The sequence below is a fragment of the Rhinolophus ferrumequinum genome, chromosome 3 (assembly GCF_004115265.2).
Source record: "Rhinolophus ferrumequinum isolate MPI-CBG mRhiFer1 chromosome 3, mRhiFer1_v1.p, whole genome shotgun sequence".
Classification (NCBI taxonomy): domain Eukaryota; kingdom Metazoa; phylum Chordata; class Mammalia; order Chiroptera; family Rhinolophidae; genus Rhinolophus; species Rhinolophus ferrumequinum.
Window position 1 is genome coordinate 100,547,167 of NC_046286.1, and position 27,742 is coordinate 100,574,908.

At 37.8% G+C, this 27,742-nt stretch overlaps 1 protein-coding gene across 1 annotated transcript; it reads right to left on the bottom strand.

The window, feature by feature from the left end:
* Positions 1–311: 311 nt before the first annotated feature.
* On the bottom strand, positions 312–23,297 carry RSPH3 (radial spoke head 3). The gene is given in 9 exon segments (XM_033094294.1): positions 312–876; positions 879–1,142; positions 1,552–1,638; positions 3,711–3,873; positions 5,459–5,662; positions 6,682–6,827; positions 8,534–8,666; positions 19,343–19,430; positions 22,983–23,297. Coding segments are annotated over 9 exon segments (1,260 nt in total). The 5' UTR covers positions 23,090–23,297; the 3' UTR covers positions 312–808.
* Between the last annotated feature and the right edge of the window lie 4,445 nt (positions 23,298–27,742).

The window sequence follows — 27,742 nt, forward strand, 5'->3', positions numbered from 1 at the left end:
ACGAATGTTGAAACGTCTAAGATATACCGTTAGGTGAAAAATGCAAACAATACATTTTATATTTATATAAAGAAAAGTCAACTCATGCATTTCTAGGTGTTCAAATATATACATATATAAATATCTTCCAAAAGGCATAAAAGGTACTCAACTAATTATTAACAGTGGTTATCTTTGTGGAAGGGAGTGGACTTGCATAGGGTGAGTATGGATTTTAGCTTTATTGGCATTGCCTGAAATTTTTTAATAGCAGAAATGTGAAAAAATAGATGAGAGCATATTACTAAGTCACAGAATCTCTTGTGCTTTATTTGAATATTGGAGATGGAAGGGGTAACTATTTGTTTAATGTTATACAAATACAAGTATATTTTTCTTGGCCCTTAAAAGAGGGTGCACTACATACAGCTTTCAGTAACTATGTTTAGGAATTCTTTCATAGAGTGAGTTACGCAGTTTTCCTATAGAGAAGAAAAGCTCAGTGGCTGATAGCACTGATAACAAAAAAAAAATAACTAACCCACAAATTAGAAAGATTAAGGAAAAATATATTTGTTAGTTGTATATAGTGATAATGGGAAGCGTGTAATTAAGCATAATTCTCAGAGTTACAATATAGCGTCTAGATATTCTATTAAATAAACGAAGTACGTAAGTTTCACTTTTTATTAGTTTTATTATTTCAAACTATTTGATTTGCCCAGTCCATGACACAAAAAAGACATGTTGACTAAATACAACCTAATTTCCGTAGCCTGAGGGGATTCATGCATCATTACCTGATTGCCGGCAATACTGTTGATAGGTTTCATGGCTCCCAAGCTTCCCTCAGTTGTGATAGTTCTTCCCTCCCTGAGAATTTCTTCATTTCTATTGTTCCTCATCTTCTTCTTCCATAAGCATCCTTTCTTGGGGTGACATTTTCTCTATATAACTTTCGTCATATAGTGTTCTTTGCAGAGGGTCTCTATCCGGAAGTGATCTCTGTGACTGGGATGCATTTTGTTCTGGGAATTCATAACCCACCAGTGGATCTCTCATCGCTCCAGGACCACCGAGCCCACTCTCAGGTTTTGGAGGCTGGCGCTTCTCGTTATGCTCATACATAGTCAGTCTCCTCTCAATCACCTCACGAATTAACACTGAAAAATTGTATTACAGAAGTCACTGTGATTTTGGTTTTGTAGTTTAGTAGTTATAATGCTGACTTATAGATGAGTATAAAACATTCACCAGACCTCACCCCTCCCCTATATCATAACCTTTTATATAAAGTCAGCATACTTGACTTCTGTGCCACTTAATGAATATGAATTATAGTCAATGCCTGTTTTAACAAGATATCATTTATGAAGTAATGACAAAAGATATTAATTCTGATCAAATTATAGAAGATCCAAAAATAATATTGAGGATAAAAATCTGCACCTTTGTTAATGTAATTGATATATTGGAAAATTAAGAACTAAAACTGTAAAATTAACATGTTTCTTCTATTCTTTCTACTGAAAAATTTTAGAGATGACTTTTAAATAAAATAAAAGAACATACTGTCAAGGACTGTTCTTCCCACCATGGTGTATTCCATCGTTTTGTCAACTTCATTCATTAGCCATGGAAGGAATCCTATCTCAATATCTATGATAAATAAAAAGTTAATTTTAATCATTATGTAATTTTTATGAATCATTATAGACAGGAAGAATCTGTGATGTCCCCCTAATGTTACAGATACATCAACAATTGTTTTCTTAACACAAAATGCTAAATAGACTCATGCAGCATTACTTTTGCTATATTCTCTATATATGTTCCGGTCCATTTCCTTTCTATTGCAGTAGAAATAGTATTTTAAAAACTGGCCTTCGTTGGAGCCAAAGCCTTTAGAGCTGACTTTATAGGTGCAATCCGCGATGGGTCAAGGAGGTGGGGGGTGGGGTGGGGATGTGCAATCTAAATGCATTGCCAACCTGGGATTGAGTGATGCCTGCAAAAAGAATGCCCCCACCTGAAGCCTGGGCCTTAACAACAGCTGATCAAGACTCAGGATACAGGTCAGAGGGCATCTGAGAGCAAGGCTATCCAGAAATGGGTCAGAAACCAGGTGTTTCCGTTACTGATAAAATTTGTTCAAACTGAACTAGAAATCTACTCTACTACTGTACAAGCCTTTTAAAGATATGGTCCATTACAATATACATTTTAATGTTCCCATAAAAATGGCTTTTTTTGGGGCAAGCATCTAATTTTTATTTTTCAACAGGTGACACAGTGTGATAGAATATTATATTCACTACTATAAATAATTTTTAGCTACTGTGTTTCCCCGAAAATACGACCGGGTTTTATATTAATTTTTGCTCCATTAGGGCTTATTTTCATGGGATGTCTTCTTTTTTCATGTACAACAATCTACATTTATTCAAACACAGTCACGTCATCTTCTTCTGGAACATCGTCATAATGTACTAAATGCGTCCGTCGGGCTGAGATCTTAATTGGGGTTATTTTCAGGGTAGGTCTTATTTTGGGGGAAACAGGGTAGGCATGAATCTCATTTACAGTCTTTTAAATGATCTATAACTTTCAAAAATTCATGAGAACAAAAGGTTCCTGGTGTCTGTGACTAAAACAGCAAGAAAGTGTTCAGGCAGCACGGCAACAGCACTGGGCCTGAGTCCAAGTTCTGGTCGGTCTGAGAACTAAAGGCTTCCCTGCCTGAGTGAGCGTTCAGGAGCAAGGCGTTTAACTTCTCTAAGCTTCCATTTCTACTTCTGAAAAATGGGCATTAATCTGTCCTATCCACTCCTCAGGGTTACTGGGAGGGCCAAATGGCATCATGTACGAAAAACACTATATAAATTAGGAAGTACAATATAATATAAACTAATAATATTTGTCTGTAATCTGACCTCTATGTATTGAATTGAATACGTAATCAGTGAAAATTAACATTACTAACATCTGCCCCCAACTACAATAGGACCGCCTGAAATAGGACCCGTGCACAAAGCATTGTGGATTTAAGCACTTTTGAGTCCGACAAAGGAGGGTGGCAATGAGAAAATGGCAACCCTTACCCTTCATTTGGCCAGACTAGCTGAGGAGAGGTGGCTCTGAGGGCACGCTAACAGGCAGCTAACAGGCAGCTAACAGGTGTGGTGTGGGTTCTGTAAAGGCAGAGATCAGCTCTCCAACAGCTAGAACAGCCCATGGATCACGTAAGCCTAATTACTAAAAACAACCTTGCTGGCTGCCCCCAGAGGGTTTTTTATTAGAATAGTTAATCAGCTTAGAAAAAGTCACAACTGACACATAATAGTGCTTTACAGCTTACAAAAGTTTCCTATATAGTATGACAGTTAATTCCTTAAATAATCCTCATTTCACACATAAGGAAACTGAAGGTCATAAAGCTTGTTAATGATGAAAGTAGGACCCAAACTCAAAGTTTTTGACATGAAGTCCATATTTCTTTCTACTATCCAATGTTGCTTCTCAATAAAGACAAACTAACATCCTAAAATCAAGATCTTTATAATACACTTATTAGTAATAGCATTTACTTAAAACAACTATAATTGGCTTTTTAATTTGCTTCAGAGACAGAAAGATTCCAATTCAAAATAAAAAAGGTCATGAGATAAATTTGAACTGTTAAGAGGATGCTTATTTTAACAGAGTTAATCTAATTAAAAACCTCCACAAACCTCTTTCAATGGGATCAAAAAAGTAGCCACCATCCCTGAGGCTGCCAAAGACAGAAGGGAGCAGGTCGGCCAGGTACCACTGCGCGAACGCTCGGGCTGCGATTTTCTGTGAGGTCTCGCTATGCTTGTGCACTGTGTCCCACTGCTGCTGTTTCCGACGTTCCTGCCCAGAGAAAAACACCCTTACCGATGGTTACTGAGCTATGACGTCCTCCCAACTACTGACGCTAGTGAGTGGAAGGCCTTTCACTGGCATTTGTATCAAAAAATGGACAGCAAGGTGTCTATCTATTAAAGATTCATATTTTTCATCAAGATTTTAATGAATTCCAACAACTAGTCAGTACTGAACTCAGGAAAGAGCTGGAGCTTAAGGTAGAATGCATCTCCTGATCCATTTTCAAGTAAAACAATTTCAAGGTATACATGTTTGACTATAAGGATGGTAGCAAAGGATTATAATAGTTATATATGTTTTTACTTAGCATCATAAACTATTGCTGATAAGAAAATTATAGTTGCTTAGACGTCTTCAGTAAAGAACTTGGGCCAGTGAATTGTCTCATTTGTAACGATTCTTTAAATTCAGAAAGTCCTGAAAATTATAAAACCTCTCTTTTTTTGTCGTTTCTTCTTGTAGACCATATATATCTATAAAGCTAATGAACCATCTTCTCTACTCCCATGTAGAAGTGGGAGCATTAATATATTTTCTAATTAAGTCTATTTTCAAATTTTAAGCAAATATAAATCTAGATGATTTGTATTCTTTTTTTCATAATATATTTCCTAAAAGTAAATATACTAACAAATAAGTATTGTTTCATAAAGATTTCACTGATTAATTCAACAAAGCTAATTTTGTCAGTGTTCATTTTATATTGTAAATAAATAGTCCTGCATTTGTACCATCTTTACCATAAGCTTTATGCTCTTTACACAATTATTCATTTTGGAGGAAAACTGAAAGTCCATTTGAGTAGATATTGAGTAGGATATCCCAACAACTAAGACTTTCTGTGTAGTAAGTTGGACTCTTTGGGAAGTTATTTTAATTCTTTTAGGTATTCAGGCACTTCTTTATAATTTATTATTTCAGTGTAGAAGATAGGGTGACAGTTATTGCCAGACTTAGAAAGACCCTTAAAGATGACTGAGCCTAGTGGTTCCTAATTAGACGTTATTGGTATATTTAAAAACTGGATTCTAAAACTTTTCTTATTAAACATTCTAAAAACGTATAATCTAAAAAATATTCTATAAAAACCCAAGTGGTTCTGGTGTATCCTTACGGGTATAGAGAAAGGCCCGGCCACTGAGAAAAGACCCAGGATTCTATCCAGACCCTCTTCTGCTTATCCCTCACCTCTCTCAGATTTATTCCACTTTTTCCTTCCACCTTTCCTCTCTTTTCTTTCCACTCATGGCAAACTGATGCATTTCTTTCAGTAGGACTCTTGATATTTAAGAGTCCTTTTCAGTTGGGACATATGTAATTTAAATTATTCCATTTAGGAACTTTTGGGAACTCTGGGTACATTTATATATGCTGGAATTTAAAAGATGTAATTCGTTTCATGAAATATCTATGATCTATAGAACAGGAGAGACCTGAACAACAAACACTATAGGTCTTTTCTAACATCTTTCCAAAGATCATTAGCTCTATGACATGCCACATGTAATTTTGAATACAATCTGTTAAATACCCAAATGACTGTCTAAAAAAGAAAAATAGAATTCTATACTTTTTCCTCTCGGTGTCGTCTCTCTTGCTCTTCAAGTCTCTGAATTTCAGCAAGTTCGATATTGTATAACTCTTCATACACAAACTGACTGATCCGCAGATTAGCCAACTCTTCCTCTTCCATTACTTCCAGAAGAGACTGCTCAATAGTCTTTCCCACCAAAACTTCTAACATTGGTCTAACTTCAAGGTCAAAGTCAAAGAGCTTAAATGCACAAAACAAAGCAAATTTCAAATTATAATCATGAACCGAATGCTCAATGAAAAAATATCCAGAACAGTAGCAATAACAAGATACTATATATTCAGTGTCTTTTGTGTATGAAACACCATGCGGGTGCTTTATTTATGGTTTCCAATCCTCAAAACAGCCCTGCAAAGCACACAGAATAGTATTTTGTTTACAGGTAAAAATTGTCAGTTATAAAAAGACTTACACAGTCATCAAATAAACCCTGATATTCAACAATTTTAAGATCAAATTCTGAAACCCAAGGGAAATGTCCTTGTCTTTCTTATTCCTTGCCTTTCCTGCTCAATTTTTACTCGCTGTTTTTGGTAACAGTTTGAAAAAACTAAGGAACAAGAATAATGGCTATTATGGCGATTCATCTCTACGATTTAGAGGCAAATACACTCTTCTGTGTAGTTTATGAAGACTTATTTCTCATTATCAATGACAGTTCTTTCAAGTTCCTTCAAGTCGTAAACCTCATTTAAGTCATTATACACATAAGCATTGCCCTCTCTTCTTCAATTTCATAAACTGGCCAATTTATACATTCCACATTGATTATGAAAATGTAATTATTTTAGAATTTCTTAAACGCAGATTATCTTCATAAAATTTATGTAATCTCTAAGCAGCTAATAATATAATCTTTTCTACCAGAGGTATTATTTTTCCTTATTTGGTACAAATCTACTTATATTCATACATTAGGCAAGTATGCAGACACATACATTTCAAATGTATAAATACTCTAAAAACATTTCTAATGATTTTCATTTCTGATCAGCAAAGAGGGGAAATCAGAACATGGTATTTAAAAACATTTCTGAGTATTTCATGATAAAACTTTTTGAGACCCATTTGGAAAGAAATCTAGTAAGTAGAATCTTTTGGAATTGTATACTGGTTTGCACTCATATTAAGCTTTTAACTAAACCTAACTTTACTTATTTATAATGAAGATAGAGGGAAGTCCAAATAATATACTGTACCTCTCCTTCTAGTATTTGAGTGGCCACATCTTTGCCAGTTTTGGCAGGAATAAAGAGTGGTGTTGGTGGTCTGTCCAAAAACGCATCTGTTTGGCATTCCACATCAACTTCTATTATGCGGTCAGCAATTTCTTCAAGGTATAATTCTAAGAGAATACCATATACATTGATTTTGAAATTCTGGTCTATTTCAACATTATGTGTGTAATTGAAACTTCAGTGTCTTCAAAACAGAATTAAATGGATCAGAAAATAAGTCTTGGGAAGAAAGTACTCAAATGTGGGGTTCAATTCACATATTGTACTAAGCATTTTTATATATTTGGAAGACCATAGAGTCAGTCAAGCTAGAATATTTATTGAATGTCAAGAAAGCACTGAGCTTTGTATTTAAAAATGAAACTAAAGAAGAACTTAAAACCATGTATGTAAGATGCAAAGTGTAATAGGGAATGGAAAGTTAATAATCTATGTAATTGAGTCCTAAGAGAGTAAATGTATAAAGATTTGAAAATTCCTGGATACTTAAAAAAATTATGCACCACGTTACCATGTTGCTTGATGCTCCCTCTAGCCTATAGATTATAAATAGATATATGAAAACAAATTTCACCTTAGGAAATATATATGAGGCCAGGGCAGTATGGTATCATGCAAAGAACATGAGAACTGCAGTCAGATGTGGAACATAGGACCTAGCCAAATTACGTCCTCTTTGGGCCTCAGTTTCTTTGTAAATGGGATCATAATTATCTGTCATGTGTTTGAAATAATAAAGGAGATACATAGGTCCAGGACCTGGCATAGTCTCTGAGATACAGGAAATAGTTAAAAGGCAGCTGCTCTTGTATCACTTAATATTCTGATGGTAGAAATAAACATTAAAATTTAGCTCTCACAGAATTACAACTATACTGGCTAATCACAGACACACTCATTCGAGGCTTGGCCTCAAGGTAGAGGAAAAAGCATGGCATGGTTCTTTTCCTTTCACTCTTACTACTCAGAAATAACTAATGAATTCACTCACCATCTTGGCAGGGAGCAAGGTGAATCCTGAGTAGTTACATCGGTCCAAGGAAAACACCAAGTACTGTGTGACTATCAAGATTTTGTTAACACAGCTAGACTCTATAGGTCCAGGGAAGCCTCGCTAGCTGAGAACAGTTAGACGAGTAGGAAAACTGGCCTAGAAGAGCCTGAGTGGCTCTGGGGAATATGCAAAGTGAAAGGAGAACAAAGGAGAGAACCGCAGAGGCCATGGTGAGAGAAGATGAGGACCTAGAGCTGAAGGGTTTACTCTTCCCGAAAGATAAGTAAAATGCCAAAATAGAAACTACATTGCTCTCCTCTCCTGGAAGTCCAACCGTGATTCATGCTGGGCTATAAAAATGAGAAATAATCCCAGTTTGAGAGTAACTATGTGAAAAGGGCTAAGGGAGAATCAGGTCATAAAATTATTATTATTTTTTTAAAAACCAATCTCACACTTCCTGGTATACCCAATATAATAATAGTAATACATAGTCTGAATTTTTTAAAAAACTTTTATTTATTTTAAGTGTGTTTTTCCAGGCCCCATCAGCTCCAAGTCAAGTAGTTGTCTCAATCTAGTTGTGGAGGGCGCAGCTCAGTGGCCCATGTGGGGATCAAACCGGCGACCTTGTTAAGAGCACCACGCTCTAAACAACTGAGCTAACCAGCTGCCCCCTAGTCTGAATTTTCTTAATGAATGGACTTCTTCTACCAACTCACAGGAGAAGTACTGGATAGCATAATAGCTACGTACATAATGAAAAAGGACTTAGAAACCCGAGCAAGCCCAGGAGCCACGATGCCAACGGTCACACACCTGTTTGCACATCCACGTGCTTTCTGCCTTCCACAGGTTCCGGTGTTTGTGGTCTGAACTGCTCTTGGATTCGTTTTCTGGCAAGAGCCCTCTTCTTAGCTTGCTGTTGTCTCTGAATCTCTATACTCTCAGGCTGCCCAGACAGAGTGACAGAAAAAGCATCTCAAGTTTAGAAGATATTTCTCTTATATAGAGCTGTCACTCCAAAAGTGATTCCTGGACAGTGTAAAAAAGCTCCTGCCATCTTTGGCTTCCTCATTATCAGTCACCTGGTGATTAAAATTTTATTTGAGCTAATGCCAGATAATTATAAAGATGTCTGCCAACACATAAAAGTAACTGCAAAGTATGACTGTTAACTGGGATAAATGGACACAGAATCTTATCTAATTAACTATTCTTCCCCATTCAAGTATTTTTACCATGAATCCCTCTCGTGCCTAGTAACCTAGTATACTTATGTCACCATTTAGTTACAATACATTTTAATATGTAGTTAAGAAATTGAAAAGCATTAGTTTTTTTTTAAATCTGAATTTCACTTGGACAGAATTTCCTTAAAAAATGTTTTAGCTCACAAAGAAAATATCTTTAGTCCAAACAAAGCCTGTCCAAGTGCATGAAACAATAGCTAAGGGATTAAAAATGTAATTATTCACAGTAGTTCGGCACTATTTGGAGGTCCTTGATTTTGTATCTGTATCTCATTTTGAAAACATTCTCTAGTAAATCTGTCTTATTTCAAGGCAAATATGAAAACAGTGGGGAAATATGAAGGTACTTTAATATTTAAAATTAGAATTCTAAGAACATTTTACCTGAAATGACAATGTAACCCTATAATCACATACCCCTAATACAATGGCTATTGTCATTTAAATGTGTAGTTTTTTAAAGTTGTGATGATACCATGCTTTTTATACTATTTTTCTAATGTAACATTATCTATCACAAACTCTCCCCATATTTGCATTAAATAGTGGAAATAAGAGCACTGGCTCTGAAGCTCAAATTCCAAGTCTTCAATTAATTAATTACTAGGATTAGTAAAGCTTGGACTAATAACCTAAGTTTTCAGATATTCAGTTTTATCATCTGTACAATGGGAATACGGATAACACCTATCTAAGGTTTTGGTTGGAAGGAACAAATCAAATGATATGTAACAAGCCTAACAATACCTGACATGGAATAGCTCTTCCCATACATAATCAATCATTTCCTTTTATTTTAAAATAATATAGCCACATTACCCCCCACCCATCATGTATAATTCCATTTTTCTAATACAATTACTAGTATCATTTTGGGATCATTTTGTGAAGGCTTTTTTTTTAAACTTTTTAAAATTTAAGTGTGTTTTTCCAGGACCCATCAGCTCCAAGTCAAGTAGTTGTTTCAATCTAGTTGTGGCCCATATGGTGACTGAACCGGCAACCTTGTTGTTAAGAGCACCTTGCTCTAACCAACTGAGCTAACCGGCCACCTGGCTTTTTTTCTTTGTGTATATATTCTACATTATTATAAATATGCTTGATTTATTTCCATTTTCTTAATGGAACAGAATTACAGTCATGCGCTATAACAACATTTTGGTCAATGATGGACCACATATATGATGGTGGTCCCATAAGATTATAATGGAGCTGAAAAATTCCTATCACCTAGTGACATTGTAACATTGTCACTTTGTAACATTGTAGTGCAATGTATTACTCACGTTTGTGGTGACGCTGTTGTACACAAATGTATAGCACTGCCAGTTGTATAAAAGTCTAGCACAATATATACAGCACATAATACTTGATAATGGTAATAAGTGACTGTTACTGGTTTAAGTGTTTACCACACTATACTTTTTATCGTTATTTTAGAGTGTACTCTTTCTACTTACAAAAAAATGTTTGGTATCAGCCCTATATATCTCGTGTTTACAGTGTCTCTTAATTGCATCATTTTCCCTTGTGCGTGACTTAATCTCGTGTTGTTTCATATAGTCACGTGCTCTACAGGCTTGTATGTAGCCCAGGAGCAATAGGCTATGCCACATGGCCTGGGTGTGTAGTAGGTGCTACCATCCAGGATTGCATGAATGCACTCTGTGATGTTCGCACAATAATGAAATCGTTTAAAGATGCATTTCTTAGCACATACCTGTGGTCAAGTGGGGCATGTTAAGCATCAACTCTTGAATGATTTGGGAGTAACATAAATACAACAAGTTCAGTTTAGAAACACATTGCCCAACTTAACTATTTCAGGGTCTAGTTAAAATATATGTTTAAAAGTTTTATTTTGAAATAACTCACAGGAGTTTGCAAAAACAAGAGTCCTGTGTACCCTTCACCCACTTTTTTCCAATGGTGACATTTTATATAATTGTAGCGTTAACATCAACATCAGGAAATTAACACTAGTAAAATATTAACAGATCTTATTCAGTTTTCACATTTTTTCCATGCATTGATTTGTGTTTGTGTCTGTGTATATAGTTCCATGTGATTTTATCCCTAACACAGATTTGTAACCACCACGAGTCAATATAGAGGCCTGTTTCATTCCTTTATACAAGTCCCACCTTCGTCCCTGTCCCCTGGCAACCACTAATCTGTTCTCCATCTGTAGTTTTGTCTTTTTGAGAATGTTATATACAAGGAACATAAACTTTAGAGACTGGCTTTTTTCACTAAGCAAAATGCTCTATCTGATATCCATCTACGATATTAAGTGTATCAATAGTTCAGTCTTTTTGTAAGGGAGTAGTAAGTACTTGATTGTACAGATGTGCCAGGTTTGTTTAACCTATTGAAAGGCACTTAGGATGTGTTTTCAGTTTTTGGCTATATGAATAAAGCTGCTATTAATGTTCAATCATGTACAAATTTATATGTTAATGTAAGTTCCCATTCTCTGGGATAAATGTCTAAGAGTGCAACTGTGGAGTCAAATGGTAAATGCTTGTTAGTTTTAATAAGTAGCTACTGAACAATTTTCTAGAGTGGATGTGCCATTTTACTTTCTCATCACCGATGTATGAGAGTTCCAGTTGCTCCACATCCTCACAAGCACTTGTTATTACCACTATTTAAAAATTTTAGGGCAGATGGATGGCTCAGTTGGTTAGAGCACGAGGGTGGCTGGTTCGATTCCCACATGGGCCAGTGAGCTGCACCCTCCACAACTAGGTTGAAGGACAACGACTTGGAGCTGATGGGCCCTGGAGAAACACACTGTTCCCCAATATTCCCCAATACAATTAAAAAAACAAAACTTTTTTTTGTTTTTAGCTTTTCTCACAGTTGTGTAGTTGTGGTTTTAATTTGTATTTCCCAAATGACTAATAAGGTTGATATATTTTTTTAATGTGTTTATTTGCCATCCACATCTCTTCTTCGGTGAAATATATGTTCACATCTTTTGACCATTTTCTAATTGAATTATTATTTTTACTTTTGAGAGTTGTTTATATATTCCAAACACATATAAGACCTTTATTGTATATGTGGTTTGCAAATATTTTCTTCGTTTGTAGCTTGTCTGTTTGTCCTCTTATAAGGATTTTTCACATCACAAAAGTTTTTAATTTTCGTGAAGTCCAATTTATCATGTTTTCTTCTCTGGATTGTGCTTTGGGTGTCATATCTAAGAACTTTCTGCTTAGCCCTATATACTGAAGATTTTTTCCCTTAAAAGTTTATAGTTTTACATTTGAAAATTAAACCCATGATCCATTTGAATTAATTTTTGTACATGGTGTAAGGTTTAGGTGGTGGTTCACTTAATTTCCCCAATTTGTCCAATTGCTCCAACACCATTTGTTGAAAGGCAATCTTTCCTCCACTGAATTGCATTTGTCCAGTTGTCAAAAATTAGTTAGGTATACCATGTTTCTCCAAAAATAAGACCTAGCTGGACAATCAGCTCTAATGCATCTTTTGGAGCAAAAATTAATGTATAAGACCCAGTCTTATTTTACTATAAAACCGGATATAATATAATGCCAGGTATAATGTAATGCCAGGTATAACATCATATAATATAATAAATATAATATGACATAATATAATATAATATAATATAATATATAATGTAATACCGGGTCTTATATTAATTTTTACTCCAAAAGACGCATTAGAGCTGATTGTCCGACTAAGTCTTATCTCCGGGGAAACGTGGTATATGAGCTGGTATATTTCTGAGTTCTCTATTCTGTTCCATTGCTCCATGTATCTGTTTTTCCACCAATACCACCCTGGTTTGATACAATCACTAATATTATATACAGTAAGTCTTAACATAGGATAGAGTGGTTCTTCCCATTTAATTATTTTACAAAACACTTAACTATTTTAGTTCATCTTTCCATATAAATTTTAGAATAAGCTTGTTTAAATCTACATAAATCTTGGTGGAATTTTGATAGGAATTGCGTTATGTTTATAGATCAATTTGGGGAGAATTAACATCTTTACTGTGGTGAGTCTTTGCTATGCTATGTGATGAGTCCATGCACAGGCTATGTCTCTCCATTTCTTTAGCTTGTCTTTAACTTCTTTCATTAGTATTTTGTGATTTTTATCTTACAGATCCTATACATGTTTTGTTATAACAGATTTATGACTAGGTATTCCAGGGTTTTGAAGTGATTGTAAATGGTATTGCATTTAAAATTTTGTGTTCCACTTGTTCTTTTCCAGTATACAGAAATATGACTAATTTTTGTGTGTTGATCTTGTATCCTGCAATGTTGCTCAACTCAATTATTAGTTCTAGGTCTTTTTGTGGATTCAATGGGATTTTCTATGTAGACAATCACATCATCTGCAATTAGAGTCAGTTTCTTTCTTTCTGATCTGGGTCTAACAGTGGCTAGAACTCCTAGTACTATGTTAAGTAAGAGTGGTGAGAGTGGACATCCTTGCCTTGTTCCCAGTCTAAGGGGAAAGCATTCATTCTTTCACCATTAAGTATGATATTTGCTGTAGGTATTTTGTGGATGCTCTTCATCAAGCTAAGAAAATTCCCCTCAATTCTTAATTTGTTGTGTTTATTATAAATGAGTGTTGAATTCTGTTAAATACTTTTTCTGTATCAATGAATATGATCATGGGATTTTTCTTCTTTAACCTGTTGATATGGTGATTTACAAATGCTGGAACACCCTTGCATTCCTGGAATCAATCCTGCTTGGTCATGTTCTAATATATACCGTGTTTCCCCCAAAATAAGACCTAGCTGGACAATCAGCTCTAATGCGTCTTTTGGAGCAAAAATTAATATAAGACCTGGTATTATATTATACTATACCCGGTTTTATAGTAAAATAAGACTGGATCTTACATTAATTTTTGCTCCAAAAGACGCATTAGAGCTGACTGTCCAGCTAGGTCTTATTTTCGGGGAAACACGGTAGCTCTTTTTATGTATTGCTGGATTTTATTTGCTAGTATTTTGTTGAGGATTTTTGTGTCTACATTCTTGATCGCTATTAGCTTATTGTTTTTTTTATCCCCTTCTCCTTGCACCCTTCTCCCCTTCTGCCCCCCCCTCCAACTCCGAGTCAAGCCATTGTTCTCAGTCATGTTGTGGAGGGCGCAGCTCACTGGTCCATGTTGGTATTATAAGCATTGCGCTCTACCCACCTGAGCCACCCGGCCACTCCTCTTAGCCTACTGTTTTGTTATTATTATCTTTGTTTGATTTGGGTATCAGGGTCACTGGCCTCATTAAGTAAGTTGGGGTGTGTTCCCTCTTTTATTTTCTGGAAAAGATTGTATAGAATTAATGCAAATTCTTTTTTTAAATGTTTGGTAGAATTCTTCAGTGAAACCATCTGGGCCTGGAGATTTCTTTTTGGGAAACCTTTTAAATAAGAAATTCAATTTCCTTAACAGTTATAGAACTATTCAGAAACTTTCATGTAAGGTGAATTTTGGTAGCTTGTAGTTTGAAGAATTAGTCCATTTCATCTCTGTTGTTGAATTTATGTGTGTATATTTGTTTGTAGTATTTCATCATTATCCTTTTAATCTTTTAATAGATGCAGAATCTGTAGTTATACCCTGATATTCATACGTGATATCTACTACTTGTTTCTCTTTTTTCTCTGATAGTCTTACTAGAAGTTTATCAATTTTATCAATCTTTACAAAGAACCAACTTTTGGTTTCATTGATTTTTCTCTATTGAGTTTTAAAATTTAATTGATTTCTACTTTTATCTTTATTATTTTCTTTGTTCTGCTAACCTTGGGTTTATTTTGCTCATCTTTTTCCAGTTTATCGAGTTAGGAGCTTGGATTTTTGATTTAAGGTCTTTTTTTTTCCCCTCTCAGCACTCCTTTGGCTGCATCCCACACTTTTGGTATGCTGTATTTTCACTCAGTTCTAAGCATTTTTTTCAAAATTTCCTTTAATGCTCCTCTATGGATTATTTGAAAGTATACTGCTTAATTTTCAAATGTTTGAAGACTTTCCTGTTATCTTCTATTACTGATTTCTAGTTTGATTCCAGTATCGTCAGAGAACCATATTCTGTATGACTTCAATTATTTTAAGTGTATTGAAATTTGTTTGATGACCTAGGGTATGTTCTCTCCTGGTGAATATTTCCACAGGTGCTTCAAAGAAGTATGTAGTCTGTTGTTGTGAGGTGAAATGCTCTATATAGAACATTTTGGTTGACAGTGTTGTCTAGTTCTACATCCTTGCTGATTTTCTGAGAAGACATTGAAGTCCCCAACTAAAACTGTTGATTTGTCTATTTCTTTTACTTTTATCAGTTTTTACTTCATGTATTTTCAAGCTCTGTTGTTTGGTGCATGCACATTTAAGATTGCTGTCTTCTTGGTATATATTGTGACCCTTTTACCATAATGTCCCTCTTTGTCCCTGGGAATCCTGTTTTCCCTGAAGTCTACTTTATCTGATATTAATATAGCCATATTACTTTTTTTTTTTTTTAAAGATTTTATTAGGGAAGGGGAACAGGACTTTATTGGGGAACAGTGTGTACTTCCAGGATTTTTTTTTCCAAGTCAAGCTGTTGTCCTTTCAGTTGTAGTTGTGGAGGGCACTGCTCAGCTCCAGGTCCAGTTGCTGTTGTTAGTTGCAGGGGGCACAGCCCACCATCCCTTGCAGGAGTCAAGGAGTCAAACAGGCAACCTTGTGGTTGAGAGCCCACTGGTCCATGTGGGAATTGAAGCAGCAGCCTTCAGCATTAGGAGCACAGAGCTCCAACCTCCTGAGCCACCCGGCCAGCCCTAGCCACATTACTTTTTAAAAATTAATGTTTGTATGGTATATCTTTTCCTTTCAATCTACCTACATCATTGTAATTGAAATGAGTTTCTTGTAGACAGTATATAGTTGAGTCAATTTTTTAAATCTACTCTGCCAAACTCTGTCTTTTAATTGATTTATTCAGATAATTTACCTTTATAACAATTATTGCTATGTTAGGGCTTTGCCATTTCACATTTTGTTTTCTGTTAGTTTTTCATTTCTGTTTTCTTTTTCTTGCCTCTCTATGGGTTGTTTGACAATATTTTAGAATTCCTTTGTGATGCATCTATGATATTTTGTCTGTACCTCTTTGTGTACCTTAAAAAAATTGTTGTTCCAGGTGCTACAATATACTATGTACCTGATCAGGGCCAACATTTAGTACTGCCATTTTACCACTTCAGGTGAAGTGTAGAAGACTTGCGTCCATTTAGATCCCCGTATGTGCCCTATTTTTAAAATATAATTTTAACTATTTCATCTACATACATTAAGCATTACAGCGGATGATGTTATAACTTTGCTTCAACCATGAGTAATTTTTAACGCTCATGAAAAAGTTTTCCATATTTACACTTATTTCCCATTCCACTGTTTTATCTTCTTTCCTGAAGGCCCACACCTCCTTCTGTTAACATTTCCTTTCTTTTGAGAACTTGCTTCATTCAGTTCATTAAGGGTTGGTCTGCTGGTGACAAATCCTCTTTTGATACCAACCATCTCAGCAAAGTAGGGCACCCACTTGTTTTCCTTCATCTGAGAATGACTTGACTTCCTTTTGATTCCTAAAGAATATTTCCACTGGATTAGAATTAGGGCTTGATAGTTCTTTGCTTTCAGGACTTGAAAACTATTGTACTGCTTTTTTCTGAACTCCATGTTTTCAGATGAGAAATCCACTGTCATTCAAATAATTGTTCCCCTTCCAGTACTGTGTCCTATCTCTATAATTGCTTTTGAGTTTTTGTTTTTAGAAATTTGAGTTTGATGTGTCTTGGTGTGAATTTCTTTGGGCTTATCTTGCTTGGGGATCGATCAACTTTTTGGGTCTGTAGGTTTATGCTCTTTGCCAAATTTGTGGTATTTCCAGGCACTTTTTCTTTAAATATTTTTTCAGTTACACACTTTTTCTCCTCCTCTTCAGAGACTTGGATAACATGAATGTTAGTTTGCTATAGATCCTCATCTCTCTGATGCTCTTTTTTGTTTTCTATCTGTTGTTCAGACTGGGTAATTTCCATTTATTTGTCTTTGAATTCATTGTTTCCTATGTCACCTCCAAGGAGTATTTTATTTTGGTTATTGTATTTTTCAGTTCTATATTTTCCATTTGGTTCATTTTTATATCTTCTATTTCTTTACTAAGAGTTTGTTTTTTCATTTGTTTCAAGAATGTTCATAATTATTCACTTTTGATTAAAACACTTTTTATGATTGCTGCTTTAAAATCCTTGTCAGGTTCCTACATCTGAATTTTGGTGTCATCTCTGGATTGATTTTTCTCATTCAAGTTGTGACCCTGGTTCTTGGTGTGGTATTTTTTTACTGTATCCTAAACATTTTGGGTATTATTTTGTGAGACCCTGGATCTTATTTAATCTTTTTAGTAGGAGGTCACCTCTTTTTATTTTAGCACGCAGGCATGGGTGGAGATAGAAGTTCAATATCCTGTTGGGCCCCAGGGACATCACCCCAGTGAAAGTGAAGGGTCAATGTGCATTGCCTTATTGGTGCCTGGTGGGGGTGGTATTTCAGCTCCTTGCTATGCTCTGCTGATGCTAGTGTTGGGGGACAGGGGAGTGGAGCTCTGACTAGAACTGCCTTATATCACCTTGTTCCTCCCTGTTGCTGCCAGATAGTGTTGAACTTCAGCTTCCTCCTGGCTCTGCTGACACCATGCCATCTCTTACCACTTCACTGCCCCTGGGTGAGGATGGAAGTTCAAATTCCTGTTCCACCTTGTTGGCACCACCTCAGTGGGTGAATCAGAGCACTGATTAGTAGTGCATTGTTGCTGCCATGTGGGGATGGAAGTCCAGCTCCCCAATGCAGCCTCATTGATGCAATGGGGAAGGGCAGGGAAGTTTTTCCATTGGTGCTCGGCTGGAGGAGGGGTAGTATTGTAAAAGGGTTTCTGTTCTGTTAGGCTGCCATTTTCCCAGTCTTTTAGATAGAGGGAGCAGGCTTTTTTTAGGATATGCTGTTTGGTGGTTCCAGGTTGCAGGCTTCTCCAGTGCTCTGAATGGGACACAGGGAAGCAAAAAAAAAAGCCAGGGAACTCATCACCATGTTGTTCAAATCCTGAGGTCCTTAGCCAGGCCATTTTCTTCTTTCCACCTTTCAGAGTCTTACTATGTTTGTTGTGTTATGTCCAGGGTTTTTTAGTTGTAAGAGGAAGGAACTGGTGAATTCCTGCTTGTCTGGACAAAGTCTCAGTGTAGACTTTTAAAGGTGTTCATTGCTACTGCCACAAGAAAATACATGAAACATGTCTATATCACACATTTGAGCTGCTGTTTCCAAACGCTGGCCCCTAAACTGACTGTACCAGAACTGCCCAGAGAGGTTTATTAATAATACATATTCCTGGATGCAACTCTTGGAGGTTCTAATAGTAGATCCAGGGTATAGCTGAAGCACACATATTTTTAATGAGTTTTCTACGTGGTTTTTATGTACACTGCTTTGGAATGTCTAACATTCCATGTATCATTCCATGTAGTTTTAAGCACTTATGTTATATAGTGTTTACAGATTAACTATATTTCTTTTCTGTGATAAGAAATCATCACTCTTAATATCATGTCACATCTTACTCATCTCTGTATACTAGGTACCCAGCACAGGACCTAAAACTCAATAAATATTTGTTGAGTGAATTAAAGAAAGAAGCAAAATTCAGAATTTTTGATTACATAATGATAATAGTGTTGGAGTATAAGATAATTTAAACAAATCTAAATATGTAAGATCAGTGCTACTTAAAGTATGGTCCTCAGACTAGTGATATCTGTGAACTCTTTGAATTGGTCTGTAACAATTTAATTATAGAAGATAAGAGTAAAAGTTTAGAAACTTATAAAGTAGTTTTCCAGAGTTCTATTAATCTAAAAAAAATTGAGGCCCATATTTTTAATTTGGGGTAAAATATACACATGAAACTTATCATCTTACCACCATTTTTAAGTGTACAGTTCAGTGGCATTAAGTACATTCACACTGTGGTACAACCATCACCACCATCCAGCTCCAGAACTCTTTTCATCTTGTAAAACTGGAACTCTGTACTGTATTAAATAATAACTCCCTATTCCCCCATGCTGCCAGCTGCTGGCAACCACTGTCAGGCTTGTATTTTGCATGTCTTTTTCTGTGTTTTTTTTTCTTCCTAGTAATCCATATTCATTTTATTTTATAAATGTTTTAGTCTGCAACAGATTAGAAATTTAAAGAAAGAAACTAACAAGCTGGTCCTTCATCACGTGTAGTGTAAAGCTCTGTGTTAGGCTATTTGAATTCTACTTACCAGTGGTGCTGTTTGTAGAGCGTAAGTGTTGCCTCGGATCACCCTTCTGTCATACATTATGTTTCCATATTGCATAGGTTCTTCAGCTCTGTGAAACAGCAAATTCTAAATAACTGCTCTAATAGACTATTGGTATCTATGAAGTCAACTCATTTTTAATAAGACTTAGACTAAGATGAAAATATTTTAAGAAAACAGAATTGTTTTAGCACAGTCCATAAAATAAATGATAGCCATTTATGGAGTGTTCATTATATGCCAGACCTTTCACAGGTTATTTTATTTATTGCTCACAATAAGCTTCAAGTCGGGAACGATGTCCATTTGACAGAGGAGAAAGTAATCTGCCGAAAGTCACCTAGCTAGTAAGTGGCAGAGCTGGATTTAGGCTGTAAAATATTAACTACTTAACACTGAAAATGGCCCACTGAACACTGAAAAGGGGCCTGCCCTAAAGAACTGACAAAAGTTTGATTCAAGGGTTGAAAAGAATTACATTAATAGAATCAGGCTTGGTAAAAACACATTTCTCATTGTTCTTTAACCTTAAAGATCTTCTAAAATTATATTGTTTTAAATACAGTATTAATACAATTTTAATTTTGGGCATCATAATGATCAATAGTGAAAAATACAGTTGTTATTTTCATTTAAAGTTCTTTAAATGATATCCTATTTATGGTTATGAAACCAAATATTGAACTATACCAAGAACAGTACTCTACAGAAGTGATTTCAGAGGGGTAGGAAGTAGCTTATTTATCATATATTGAAATCAGTATTGGATAATCAGATTTCATACTTAAAACGCAGGCATGCTGCACTGCTCATCTTACTTGACCTCTGGGCAGTCTTCAGCTTAGCTGGCTGCTCCTTCACTGAAGCACTCTCTTTTCTAAGCCTCTGTGATACGACCATATTCTTCTGATTGTTTTCCTCTAACTTGTCTTTCTCAGCCTGTGTTTGCTAGCTCCTTCTCTACTGGAGGATTTCCTCAGAGCTCAGGCTTCTCTTGTCCTCAGTCAACCTCATCCATTCTCAAGGCTTCACTTATGATCCACATACCTAAAACTCCCAATTTTATCTTTAGCTCAGAAGTCTCCTTTGAGCTCCAGGCATGTATATCCAATTGATGTGCTCAATGATATCTCACTAAGGTATCTCAAAGGCAACTTCAAAATTGAACGAAGTATCATTTTCCCACTCCAACTTGTTACTTCTTTACTGCTCCCTATTTCATTAAATGGTACCACTAACCACCCAATGGGCTTAATCTAGAAGCCGTGGAGTCATCCACGATTCTTCTTCCCTACTCCCTACATCCAGCAAGTGCTATTGATTCTACCGGCTGCCCCCCCTCCCCCAATCTTTCTCACATCTATCCATTGCTCACTGCCCCCACTATCTTTTACCTGGATTACTGTAAAAGTTTCTTAACTACCTGGAACAAAACTTCTCCCTTAATCTGTTCTATACATTGTAGCCAGTGATCTGTTAGAACGGAAAAATCCAAACATAACCCTTACTTGATTAAAGCCTCCCAGTATTAATTAATAATGAGGAAAAACTCTGGTTTAGTTTTTATGCTATCAAAATCCAAAAAGAAAAAAAAAACCCATTAACACCTATTGCAGGTGAGGCTGTAGAGAAAAGAATATGTTTAAACATTCCTGGAGAAAAGGTATATTGTTCCATCTGTTCATATTAAAAATATACATGACCTAAAAATGCCACCCTGGAAATCTAACTCAAAAATAAAGAGGCCAGTACATAAAGTTATTTATTGGAACCTCCTTCTTTGTGGTAAAAACTTGAAGCAAATTGAGTATCTATCAACAGTAGAAAATTTTAATAACTTATGATATATCCATACAAGGGGCTATAATGCTATTAAAAATAATTAGAGAGATTTCCACACAGAATTAAGTGAGAAAAGGAAGATGTTGAGAATTGTGTATGTTACCATTGCTAGGAGGTAGACAAAGCCCTTATATGTGTGTATCTGTATGTATATATTAATACATTTGTACATAAATTGGTGGAGAAAAGTACAGAAGCATCCATGCAAGGTCATTAACCTTGACAGCAGGAGAGGAAGAGCAGGTTTGCAAGGGAAGTGGATGGGGCACTTGCTACGAATGCACTCAAGCATGAATGGTAAGATAGGTAACGAAAAATGATAAACATATTTCTATAAAATTAAATATGTATGCGTAGGTATACATAAAATTAAAAAGGAAATTAGAACTTGTAGAACGGGAGAAAGCCAATCACAGATTAATATGTGTATTATGATTCTATTTTGGAACTAAACCTTCTATATAAATGTATGTATGCTCGTGTGTGTGTGTGTGTGTGTGTGTGTGTGTGTGTGTGTACAGGCAAGGAGGTTGTAGGATAATAATATAAGACTGTTAAATTTGGTTACAACAAGGAAGTGGGAGTAGAGGTGGGCAGGAGATAACTAACATTTCCTTTATTCAATCTTATTTTGTATTTTTCATTTGCTTCATGCATATATTACTTTTCGTAAATTGAAAATCACCCCTAAGGATAATTTTAAACTGAAAAATCAAATACACATATGTATCCCACTCCTTCCAATGGCTTGAATCAACAGATTTGCTAAACATAAGCAAGGTCCTGCAACCTGCTTATCAATTCATACTATAAAAAAAATAGTTCCTAATGAACCACCATTACTTCTTATTTCATCCGTTGGTCAGATTTAACAGTAATGATTAGTACACAACCACTTAAAGGCACCAGAAAGCATTTTTGAAAGGAGTCCCTTTTTAAATCGAATCCTTTTATAATATAAATAAGCCCTCTCAAAATTTTCTATTTTGGTTTTCTTAAAAGTGATAAGTATTTATTTTAAAAAAGTCTTGCAATGTCCAACCATTAATTCAACAATTTGTGTTGAGTGCTTACTAGTGTGTCTCAGGCACGGTCCTAGGTGGACCAGACACACAGGCTCCTGCTTCCATGGAGCCTGCATTCTCGCGAAGTTCTGCTGATTCCAACACTTGAGGCTTACAGAAAGAACTTCAAGAGAACCATGTTAGCAGTCCTTTCTAATATGGATATTTGAATACTTGCAAATATTCATTAATGTAAAAATACAATTTGGGGTCCAGCATGAAAGGATAACCCGATTCCTGATCAAAGACTGGTGTGCAAAGAGCTTTAGTTGGCTCCCATTCTGGACGGCGATTATTGTGACACTTTTATACCTCAGTTTTCTTATTTGCATAATGGAATTATAAACTAGCTTCACAGCACTGTGGACTAAGTAAGAAAAGCATGTAAACGCCCCTAGTAAAGTGCCTGGCACATAGTTGGCCAACAATAAACATTAGTTGGCTCCAACTTCGTGAAATAAGTCGGTTCCGTGTAAATGTTATCGATCTTGCCAGCAATTCATTGTCCCTAAATGTCAACTAAGGGAGGCTACCCAGGCCCCTTCTTGCTTCATTCCTCCACACGAGAGAGTTCTTTAGGGAAGAAATTTTATTTCGGCAGAGTAGAGAAGGGAAAGCAGCACAGGCAGATTTTACCAGGGCGAAAGGGCTAGGTTTCCGAGGCCCAGGATGGGGGACTCGGTGGAGACCGCACATGGGCTGGTAGGCTCACTCACGGCTGCGTCAGGCTGTCTCGGTAACGGCGGCGCTGGCAGGGCAGCGGCCGGGGCCGGCTGGTGTAGGTGTAGGTGCCCGCGGGCCGAGAGGCGTGGTTAGTGAACATGGAGGCCACGACCAGGATCGGACAACCTAGCTTCCGATGGAGTTAGGCTTTGAAGCAGGTGGGCGCTAAGGCATCGTGGGAGCCAAAGAGGTTTACGTCGTGCCAAGGGCAGGGATTCCGGGACGCAAGGAGAGGCGGCGAGAAGGGAAGCGAGCGGCACCGGAAGTTGCCAGGGTGAGCGGGGAGCGCTAGGGTCTCCAGGAAACAGAGCGCTCGCCCGTGGCCCGCACCAGTTGCACAGCAACCACGACTTCCGCTGGGGGCGGGACCTCCAGGCAGCTCCTACGGGCGGGTGTCTGGGCGAGGCCCGCGCGCCGGCGCCCTTCCGGCTCTTGACTCCGCCCACCTGCGCTTCCCCGGGAGATGCGCCTGCGCTTTAGGAGCACTGTGGTTAAGTAGGCGGTCGCAGCGTCCTCCGCGGTGGCCGTGGTAACTCACGGCCGCGGTTCTCGTCCCCAGTTTGGAGTTTGGCTTTGGGGGCAGATGTTGACGCCATTCCCCGCTCGTTAGGGGTCTCCTCGGCTGTTTCTCCTGCTGCCCACAGACGATTGCACACGTGTGGCACCCGGGCTCCCAGCTCTGTGACGTGCCGGGGCGGGCGAGGGCTTCCCCGGTGTCTTCCAGCACCACTGCCTCTCCCGCCCGAGGCGCAGGCTGCCCCGCGCTCCACAGCCTTGTCTGCATTTCTGCTTAGCGCTCTGTTGCTGGCACCTCCGAGGGCACTCGGTCCACGGAGCGACAAGGGCTTCCCCACAGACGTAATTTGGGGAGTGGGGTGGGCGCTTTGTTGAGTCTTTTAGGCCCCCTATAACCAAATCTGTCAGGCCCCAGACTCTGAAGAATTAGGTATGATGGGGTGGGTTTGCGCTTAGAAACGCAGAGGCTTTGGTTTTTGTATTAGCAATGTTAAAAATATTGTAGTTTGTGTAAGTCAAGTGTTTGTATCCCTGAGCGATCAATTATTCGCATTTACTCCTTCAGTTACGCTGTATGCTGCCTGGATTTGAATCCAGGTTCCACAGTGTACTAGCCCCATAACTTTCCTCAAGTTAATGCTTTTGTGCTGCGTCATCTGTAGAATGGGAGTACTAGAATTCATCTCGCAGGGTTTGTCATGAAGATTAAAAGCGTTAAGAAATGCGATATACTTAGAAGCCATTATGTTGAGATCTAGGTTCCTCCTGAAGCTGGTGGTCTAAAGCAGATGGTAGGCATTGTATACACAGGACTAATATAAAGGTGTATGGTATGTGCCGGAGGGAAGAACACTGCATGTGATCACCATACTGATTTTTACAAAGCCTTTCTATTGTAGTTGCTAGGTTGAGAATAGACTGACGTGGAGCAAAGGCAGCAGCAGACACCACATAGAGGGCTGTTAGGCAGTAAGCCTGGCCGAGAGAGTGTCTTGGCTCGGACCAGGCGGTGCAGGGGTGACAAGAGGTCAGAGACATCCAGATCTGTTTTGAAGGCAGAAACGGATGGATTAGAAGTGGGGCATTAGCGAGAGAAAGGTGTCAAAGATCATTAAGGTTTTTGATGTTCAATGTTGGATATTGTGTAGAAAAAATGGCAGAGAGGCTCTGGCTGGTGTTTTTTTCAGAGGATTTAATTTTATTCTGGCTGGCAGAGTAGGAGCAGATGAACTTTAATCAAGAACTCGTACTTTGGGAGGGCTAATCACTTTGTGGTTTTCCATTATTCCAGAGCATAGGCCTTTAGGAATCTTAACAGAAAGCCTGGGGTCAGAGGTGGAGGGGGACTGAGGAGTAGCATGATGTTGGCGAGGAGGGCCGGCTGGGCTCTTGCCCACAAGTGGAGGTGGGCCTTGTCTAGAAATGTGGACGTCCATAGCAATGGGAGGAAGGGTGGCTACATGACCACAAACACAGGGAGATTGATAGCAATTTTTAAATTTCTTACTAATTAATGGGTGTTTCTGATACAGCAGGCACTACGCTGAGCACTTTACATACATGATTTCATTTAATTCTTACAATGACCCTGTGAGGTAGATTCTTACACTGTTTCTCTTTAACTTACGAGGAAACCAAAGTCTAAAGAAGCCAGTGGGGGGCCGGCCCGGTGGCTCAGGCGGTTGGAGCTCCGTGCTCCTAACTCCGAAGGCTGCCGGTTCGATTCCCACATGGGCCAGTGGGCTCTCAACCACAAGGTTACTGGTTCGACTCCCAGAAGGGATGGTGGGCTGCGCCCCCTGCAACTAGCAACGGGCAACTGGACCTGGATCTGAGCTGCGCCCTCTACAACTAAGACTGAAAGGACAACAACTTGAAGCTGAACGGCACCCTCCACAACTAAGATTGAAAGGACAACAACTTGACTTGGAAAAGAAAAAAATCCTGGAAGTACACACTGTACCCCAATAAAGTCCTGTTCCCCTTCCCCAATAAAATCTTTTAAAAAAAATAAAATAAAGAAGCCAGTGGGACTTAAACCCTTGTCTGATTCTAGAACCTGTGGACTATCAGCTTATGGTGCTCTTTGTCTTCCTACTCCTAAACCTCTTTTGCTGGGTTTCTCTCTCACTTTCGCCCTCACTTTCTCATCCTCCATATCTCAAATACCAAGTCCTGCCCAGTTGACCTCCTAAATCTCTTGATTCTGCGTCCTCTTCTTTGCATTCATACTACTCTTTCCAGCCTTTGACCTGATCCAGACAGCCTAAGTTGGATCTCCTGTGCAACTGCAGAATCATAAAACTGAAACGCAACTCTGATCATGTTAATTGCCTCCTCGATTATTTCTATAACTGCTTTACCCTATGAGCTCAAGCTCCTTAGACATGCTAAAAGCCCTTCTGGTTACTGCCTGTTTTTCTGGTTCAAATCTTGTTAGTTTCTCCTTGAACTTTTTTTTCCCCCCCAGCAACGCTGAATCCTTGTGGTCCCCTGATAGAAAAACTATGTTTTCTACCTCTGTATCTATGATTTATGCTTTCCTCTTATCCCTTCTCCTGGATGATTTTCTGCTCATCCTTTAACCCACAGCTCCTGTTTTCTCCAGGAACACATTTCTGAGGCCTCTAACTAGGGCTCACATAGTCCTCTGTCATATTTCCATTTTGTATTTACCATGTGACATTTATAATGACTTGTTAACACGTTTACCCCCACAACCAAGCCATGAGTTCCTTAAGCACATGGATTTGTCCTATTCATGTTTGTAGCCCAACCACATAACTTAATGTTTGGCTGGAATAGTTTGTTGAATGAATGAATGAATAACACTGGTTTACGTTTTATCCAAGGAAAAGAAGAGGGAGTATCTTTACCTCTTAGACTGTGAAAAAAGTGAGGGAATGGCTATGGTTTCTGAAATATTTCTAAGCATAGGTAAGAGAATGCAAGAGAGAACTTAAGACAGTTCTTTATTCAACAAACATCAAACACCTTTCTTATACCAGGCCCGTTAGTAAGAACTAAGGATAGATGATGCTTTCATCATAGTGAAAAAAGGCAAATAATACAGAACTAAATCAAAAAAGAAAGAAGAAAATTTTAGTGAATGATAAAAGCTAGGATGAAAACGAAACAGGCAGTTTTGATAAGGACTCATGAGCGACTGCTTTAGATTAGGTCATAGAAAAGTCCAGAGAAGGTAATATTTAACTTGAGACTGTATGACATAAGAAGGAACCCACCACATCAGCTTCTGGGGAGAGCAGCACAGGCAAAGGGAAGTAGCTTGTGTACTGTCCTGAAGGCAGGAGCAAGTCTGTCAAGTTTAACCAACAGAAGGAAGGCCAGTGTGGCTAGGACCTGGAAAACAAGGGGGAGAGTGGTTGGAAGTGGGGTTTTAGAGGTAGCTACCATGTTTCCCCGAAAATAAGACTGGGTCTTATACTATATTTCCCCAAAAATAAGACCGAGTCTTATATTTTTTGCTCCAAAAGACGCATTAGGACGTATTTTCAGGGGATGTCTTATTTTTTCACGAACAACAATCTACATTTATTCAAATGCAATCATGTCATCTTCTGGAACATTGTCATAACGTACTAAATGTGTCCGTCTAGCTGACGATCTTAACTGGGGCTTATTTTCAGGGTAGGTCTTATTTTCGGAGAAACATGATAGGAGTCAAATCATGTAGGGCCTTGTAGGATAGGGAGACTTTGGGGTTATGGGGAGACATCCAAGGGTTTTAAGGTGGGAGGAATGATACAACCTGAGTTATCTTTTACAAAGGTCACCAATTGCTATGCGAAGAATGGATTGTAAGAGTTGAGTAAAACTAGTGAAGAAGGTGTTAGATATGAGAGAGGATGTGGCTTGAGTTAGGGAAAATGGAGAGAAGAAGTGCATTTGGCATATTTTGGAGAATGAATTTACATAGCTTACTGATTGATTAGATAGAGGGGAAGGAATAGAGGAATAAAGGATGGCCACGAAGTTTTTGGCTTGAGCAAAATGACAGAACCATGCTGTTTACTGAGATGCAGTGGACTGGGTGGAAGGAGTGAGAAACCGAGACTTCTGTTGGGGACATGTTCATTTGAGATGCTATTGGACATCAAAAGGATGTGTCAGGTTGGAGGTTAGAGATGTGAGTCTGGAGTTCAGTGGAAAGGTTGAGGCTAGAGGTATAAATTTGGTACTCAGGAGCATTTAGAGTGCTTTCAAGACTTGAAAG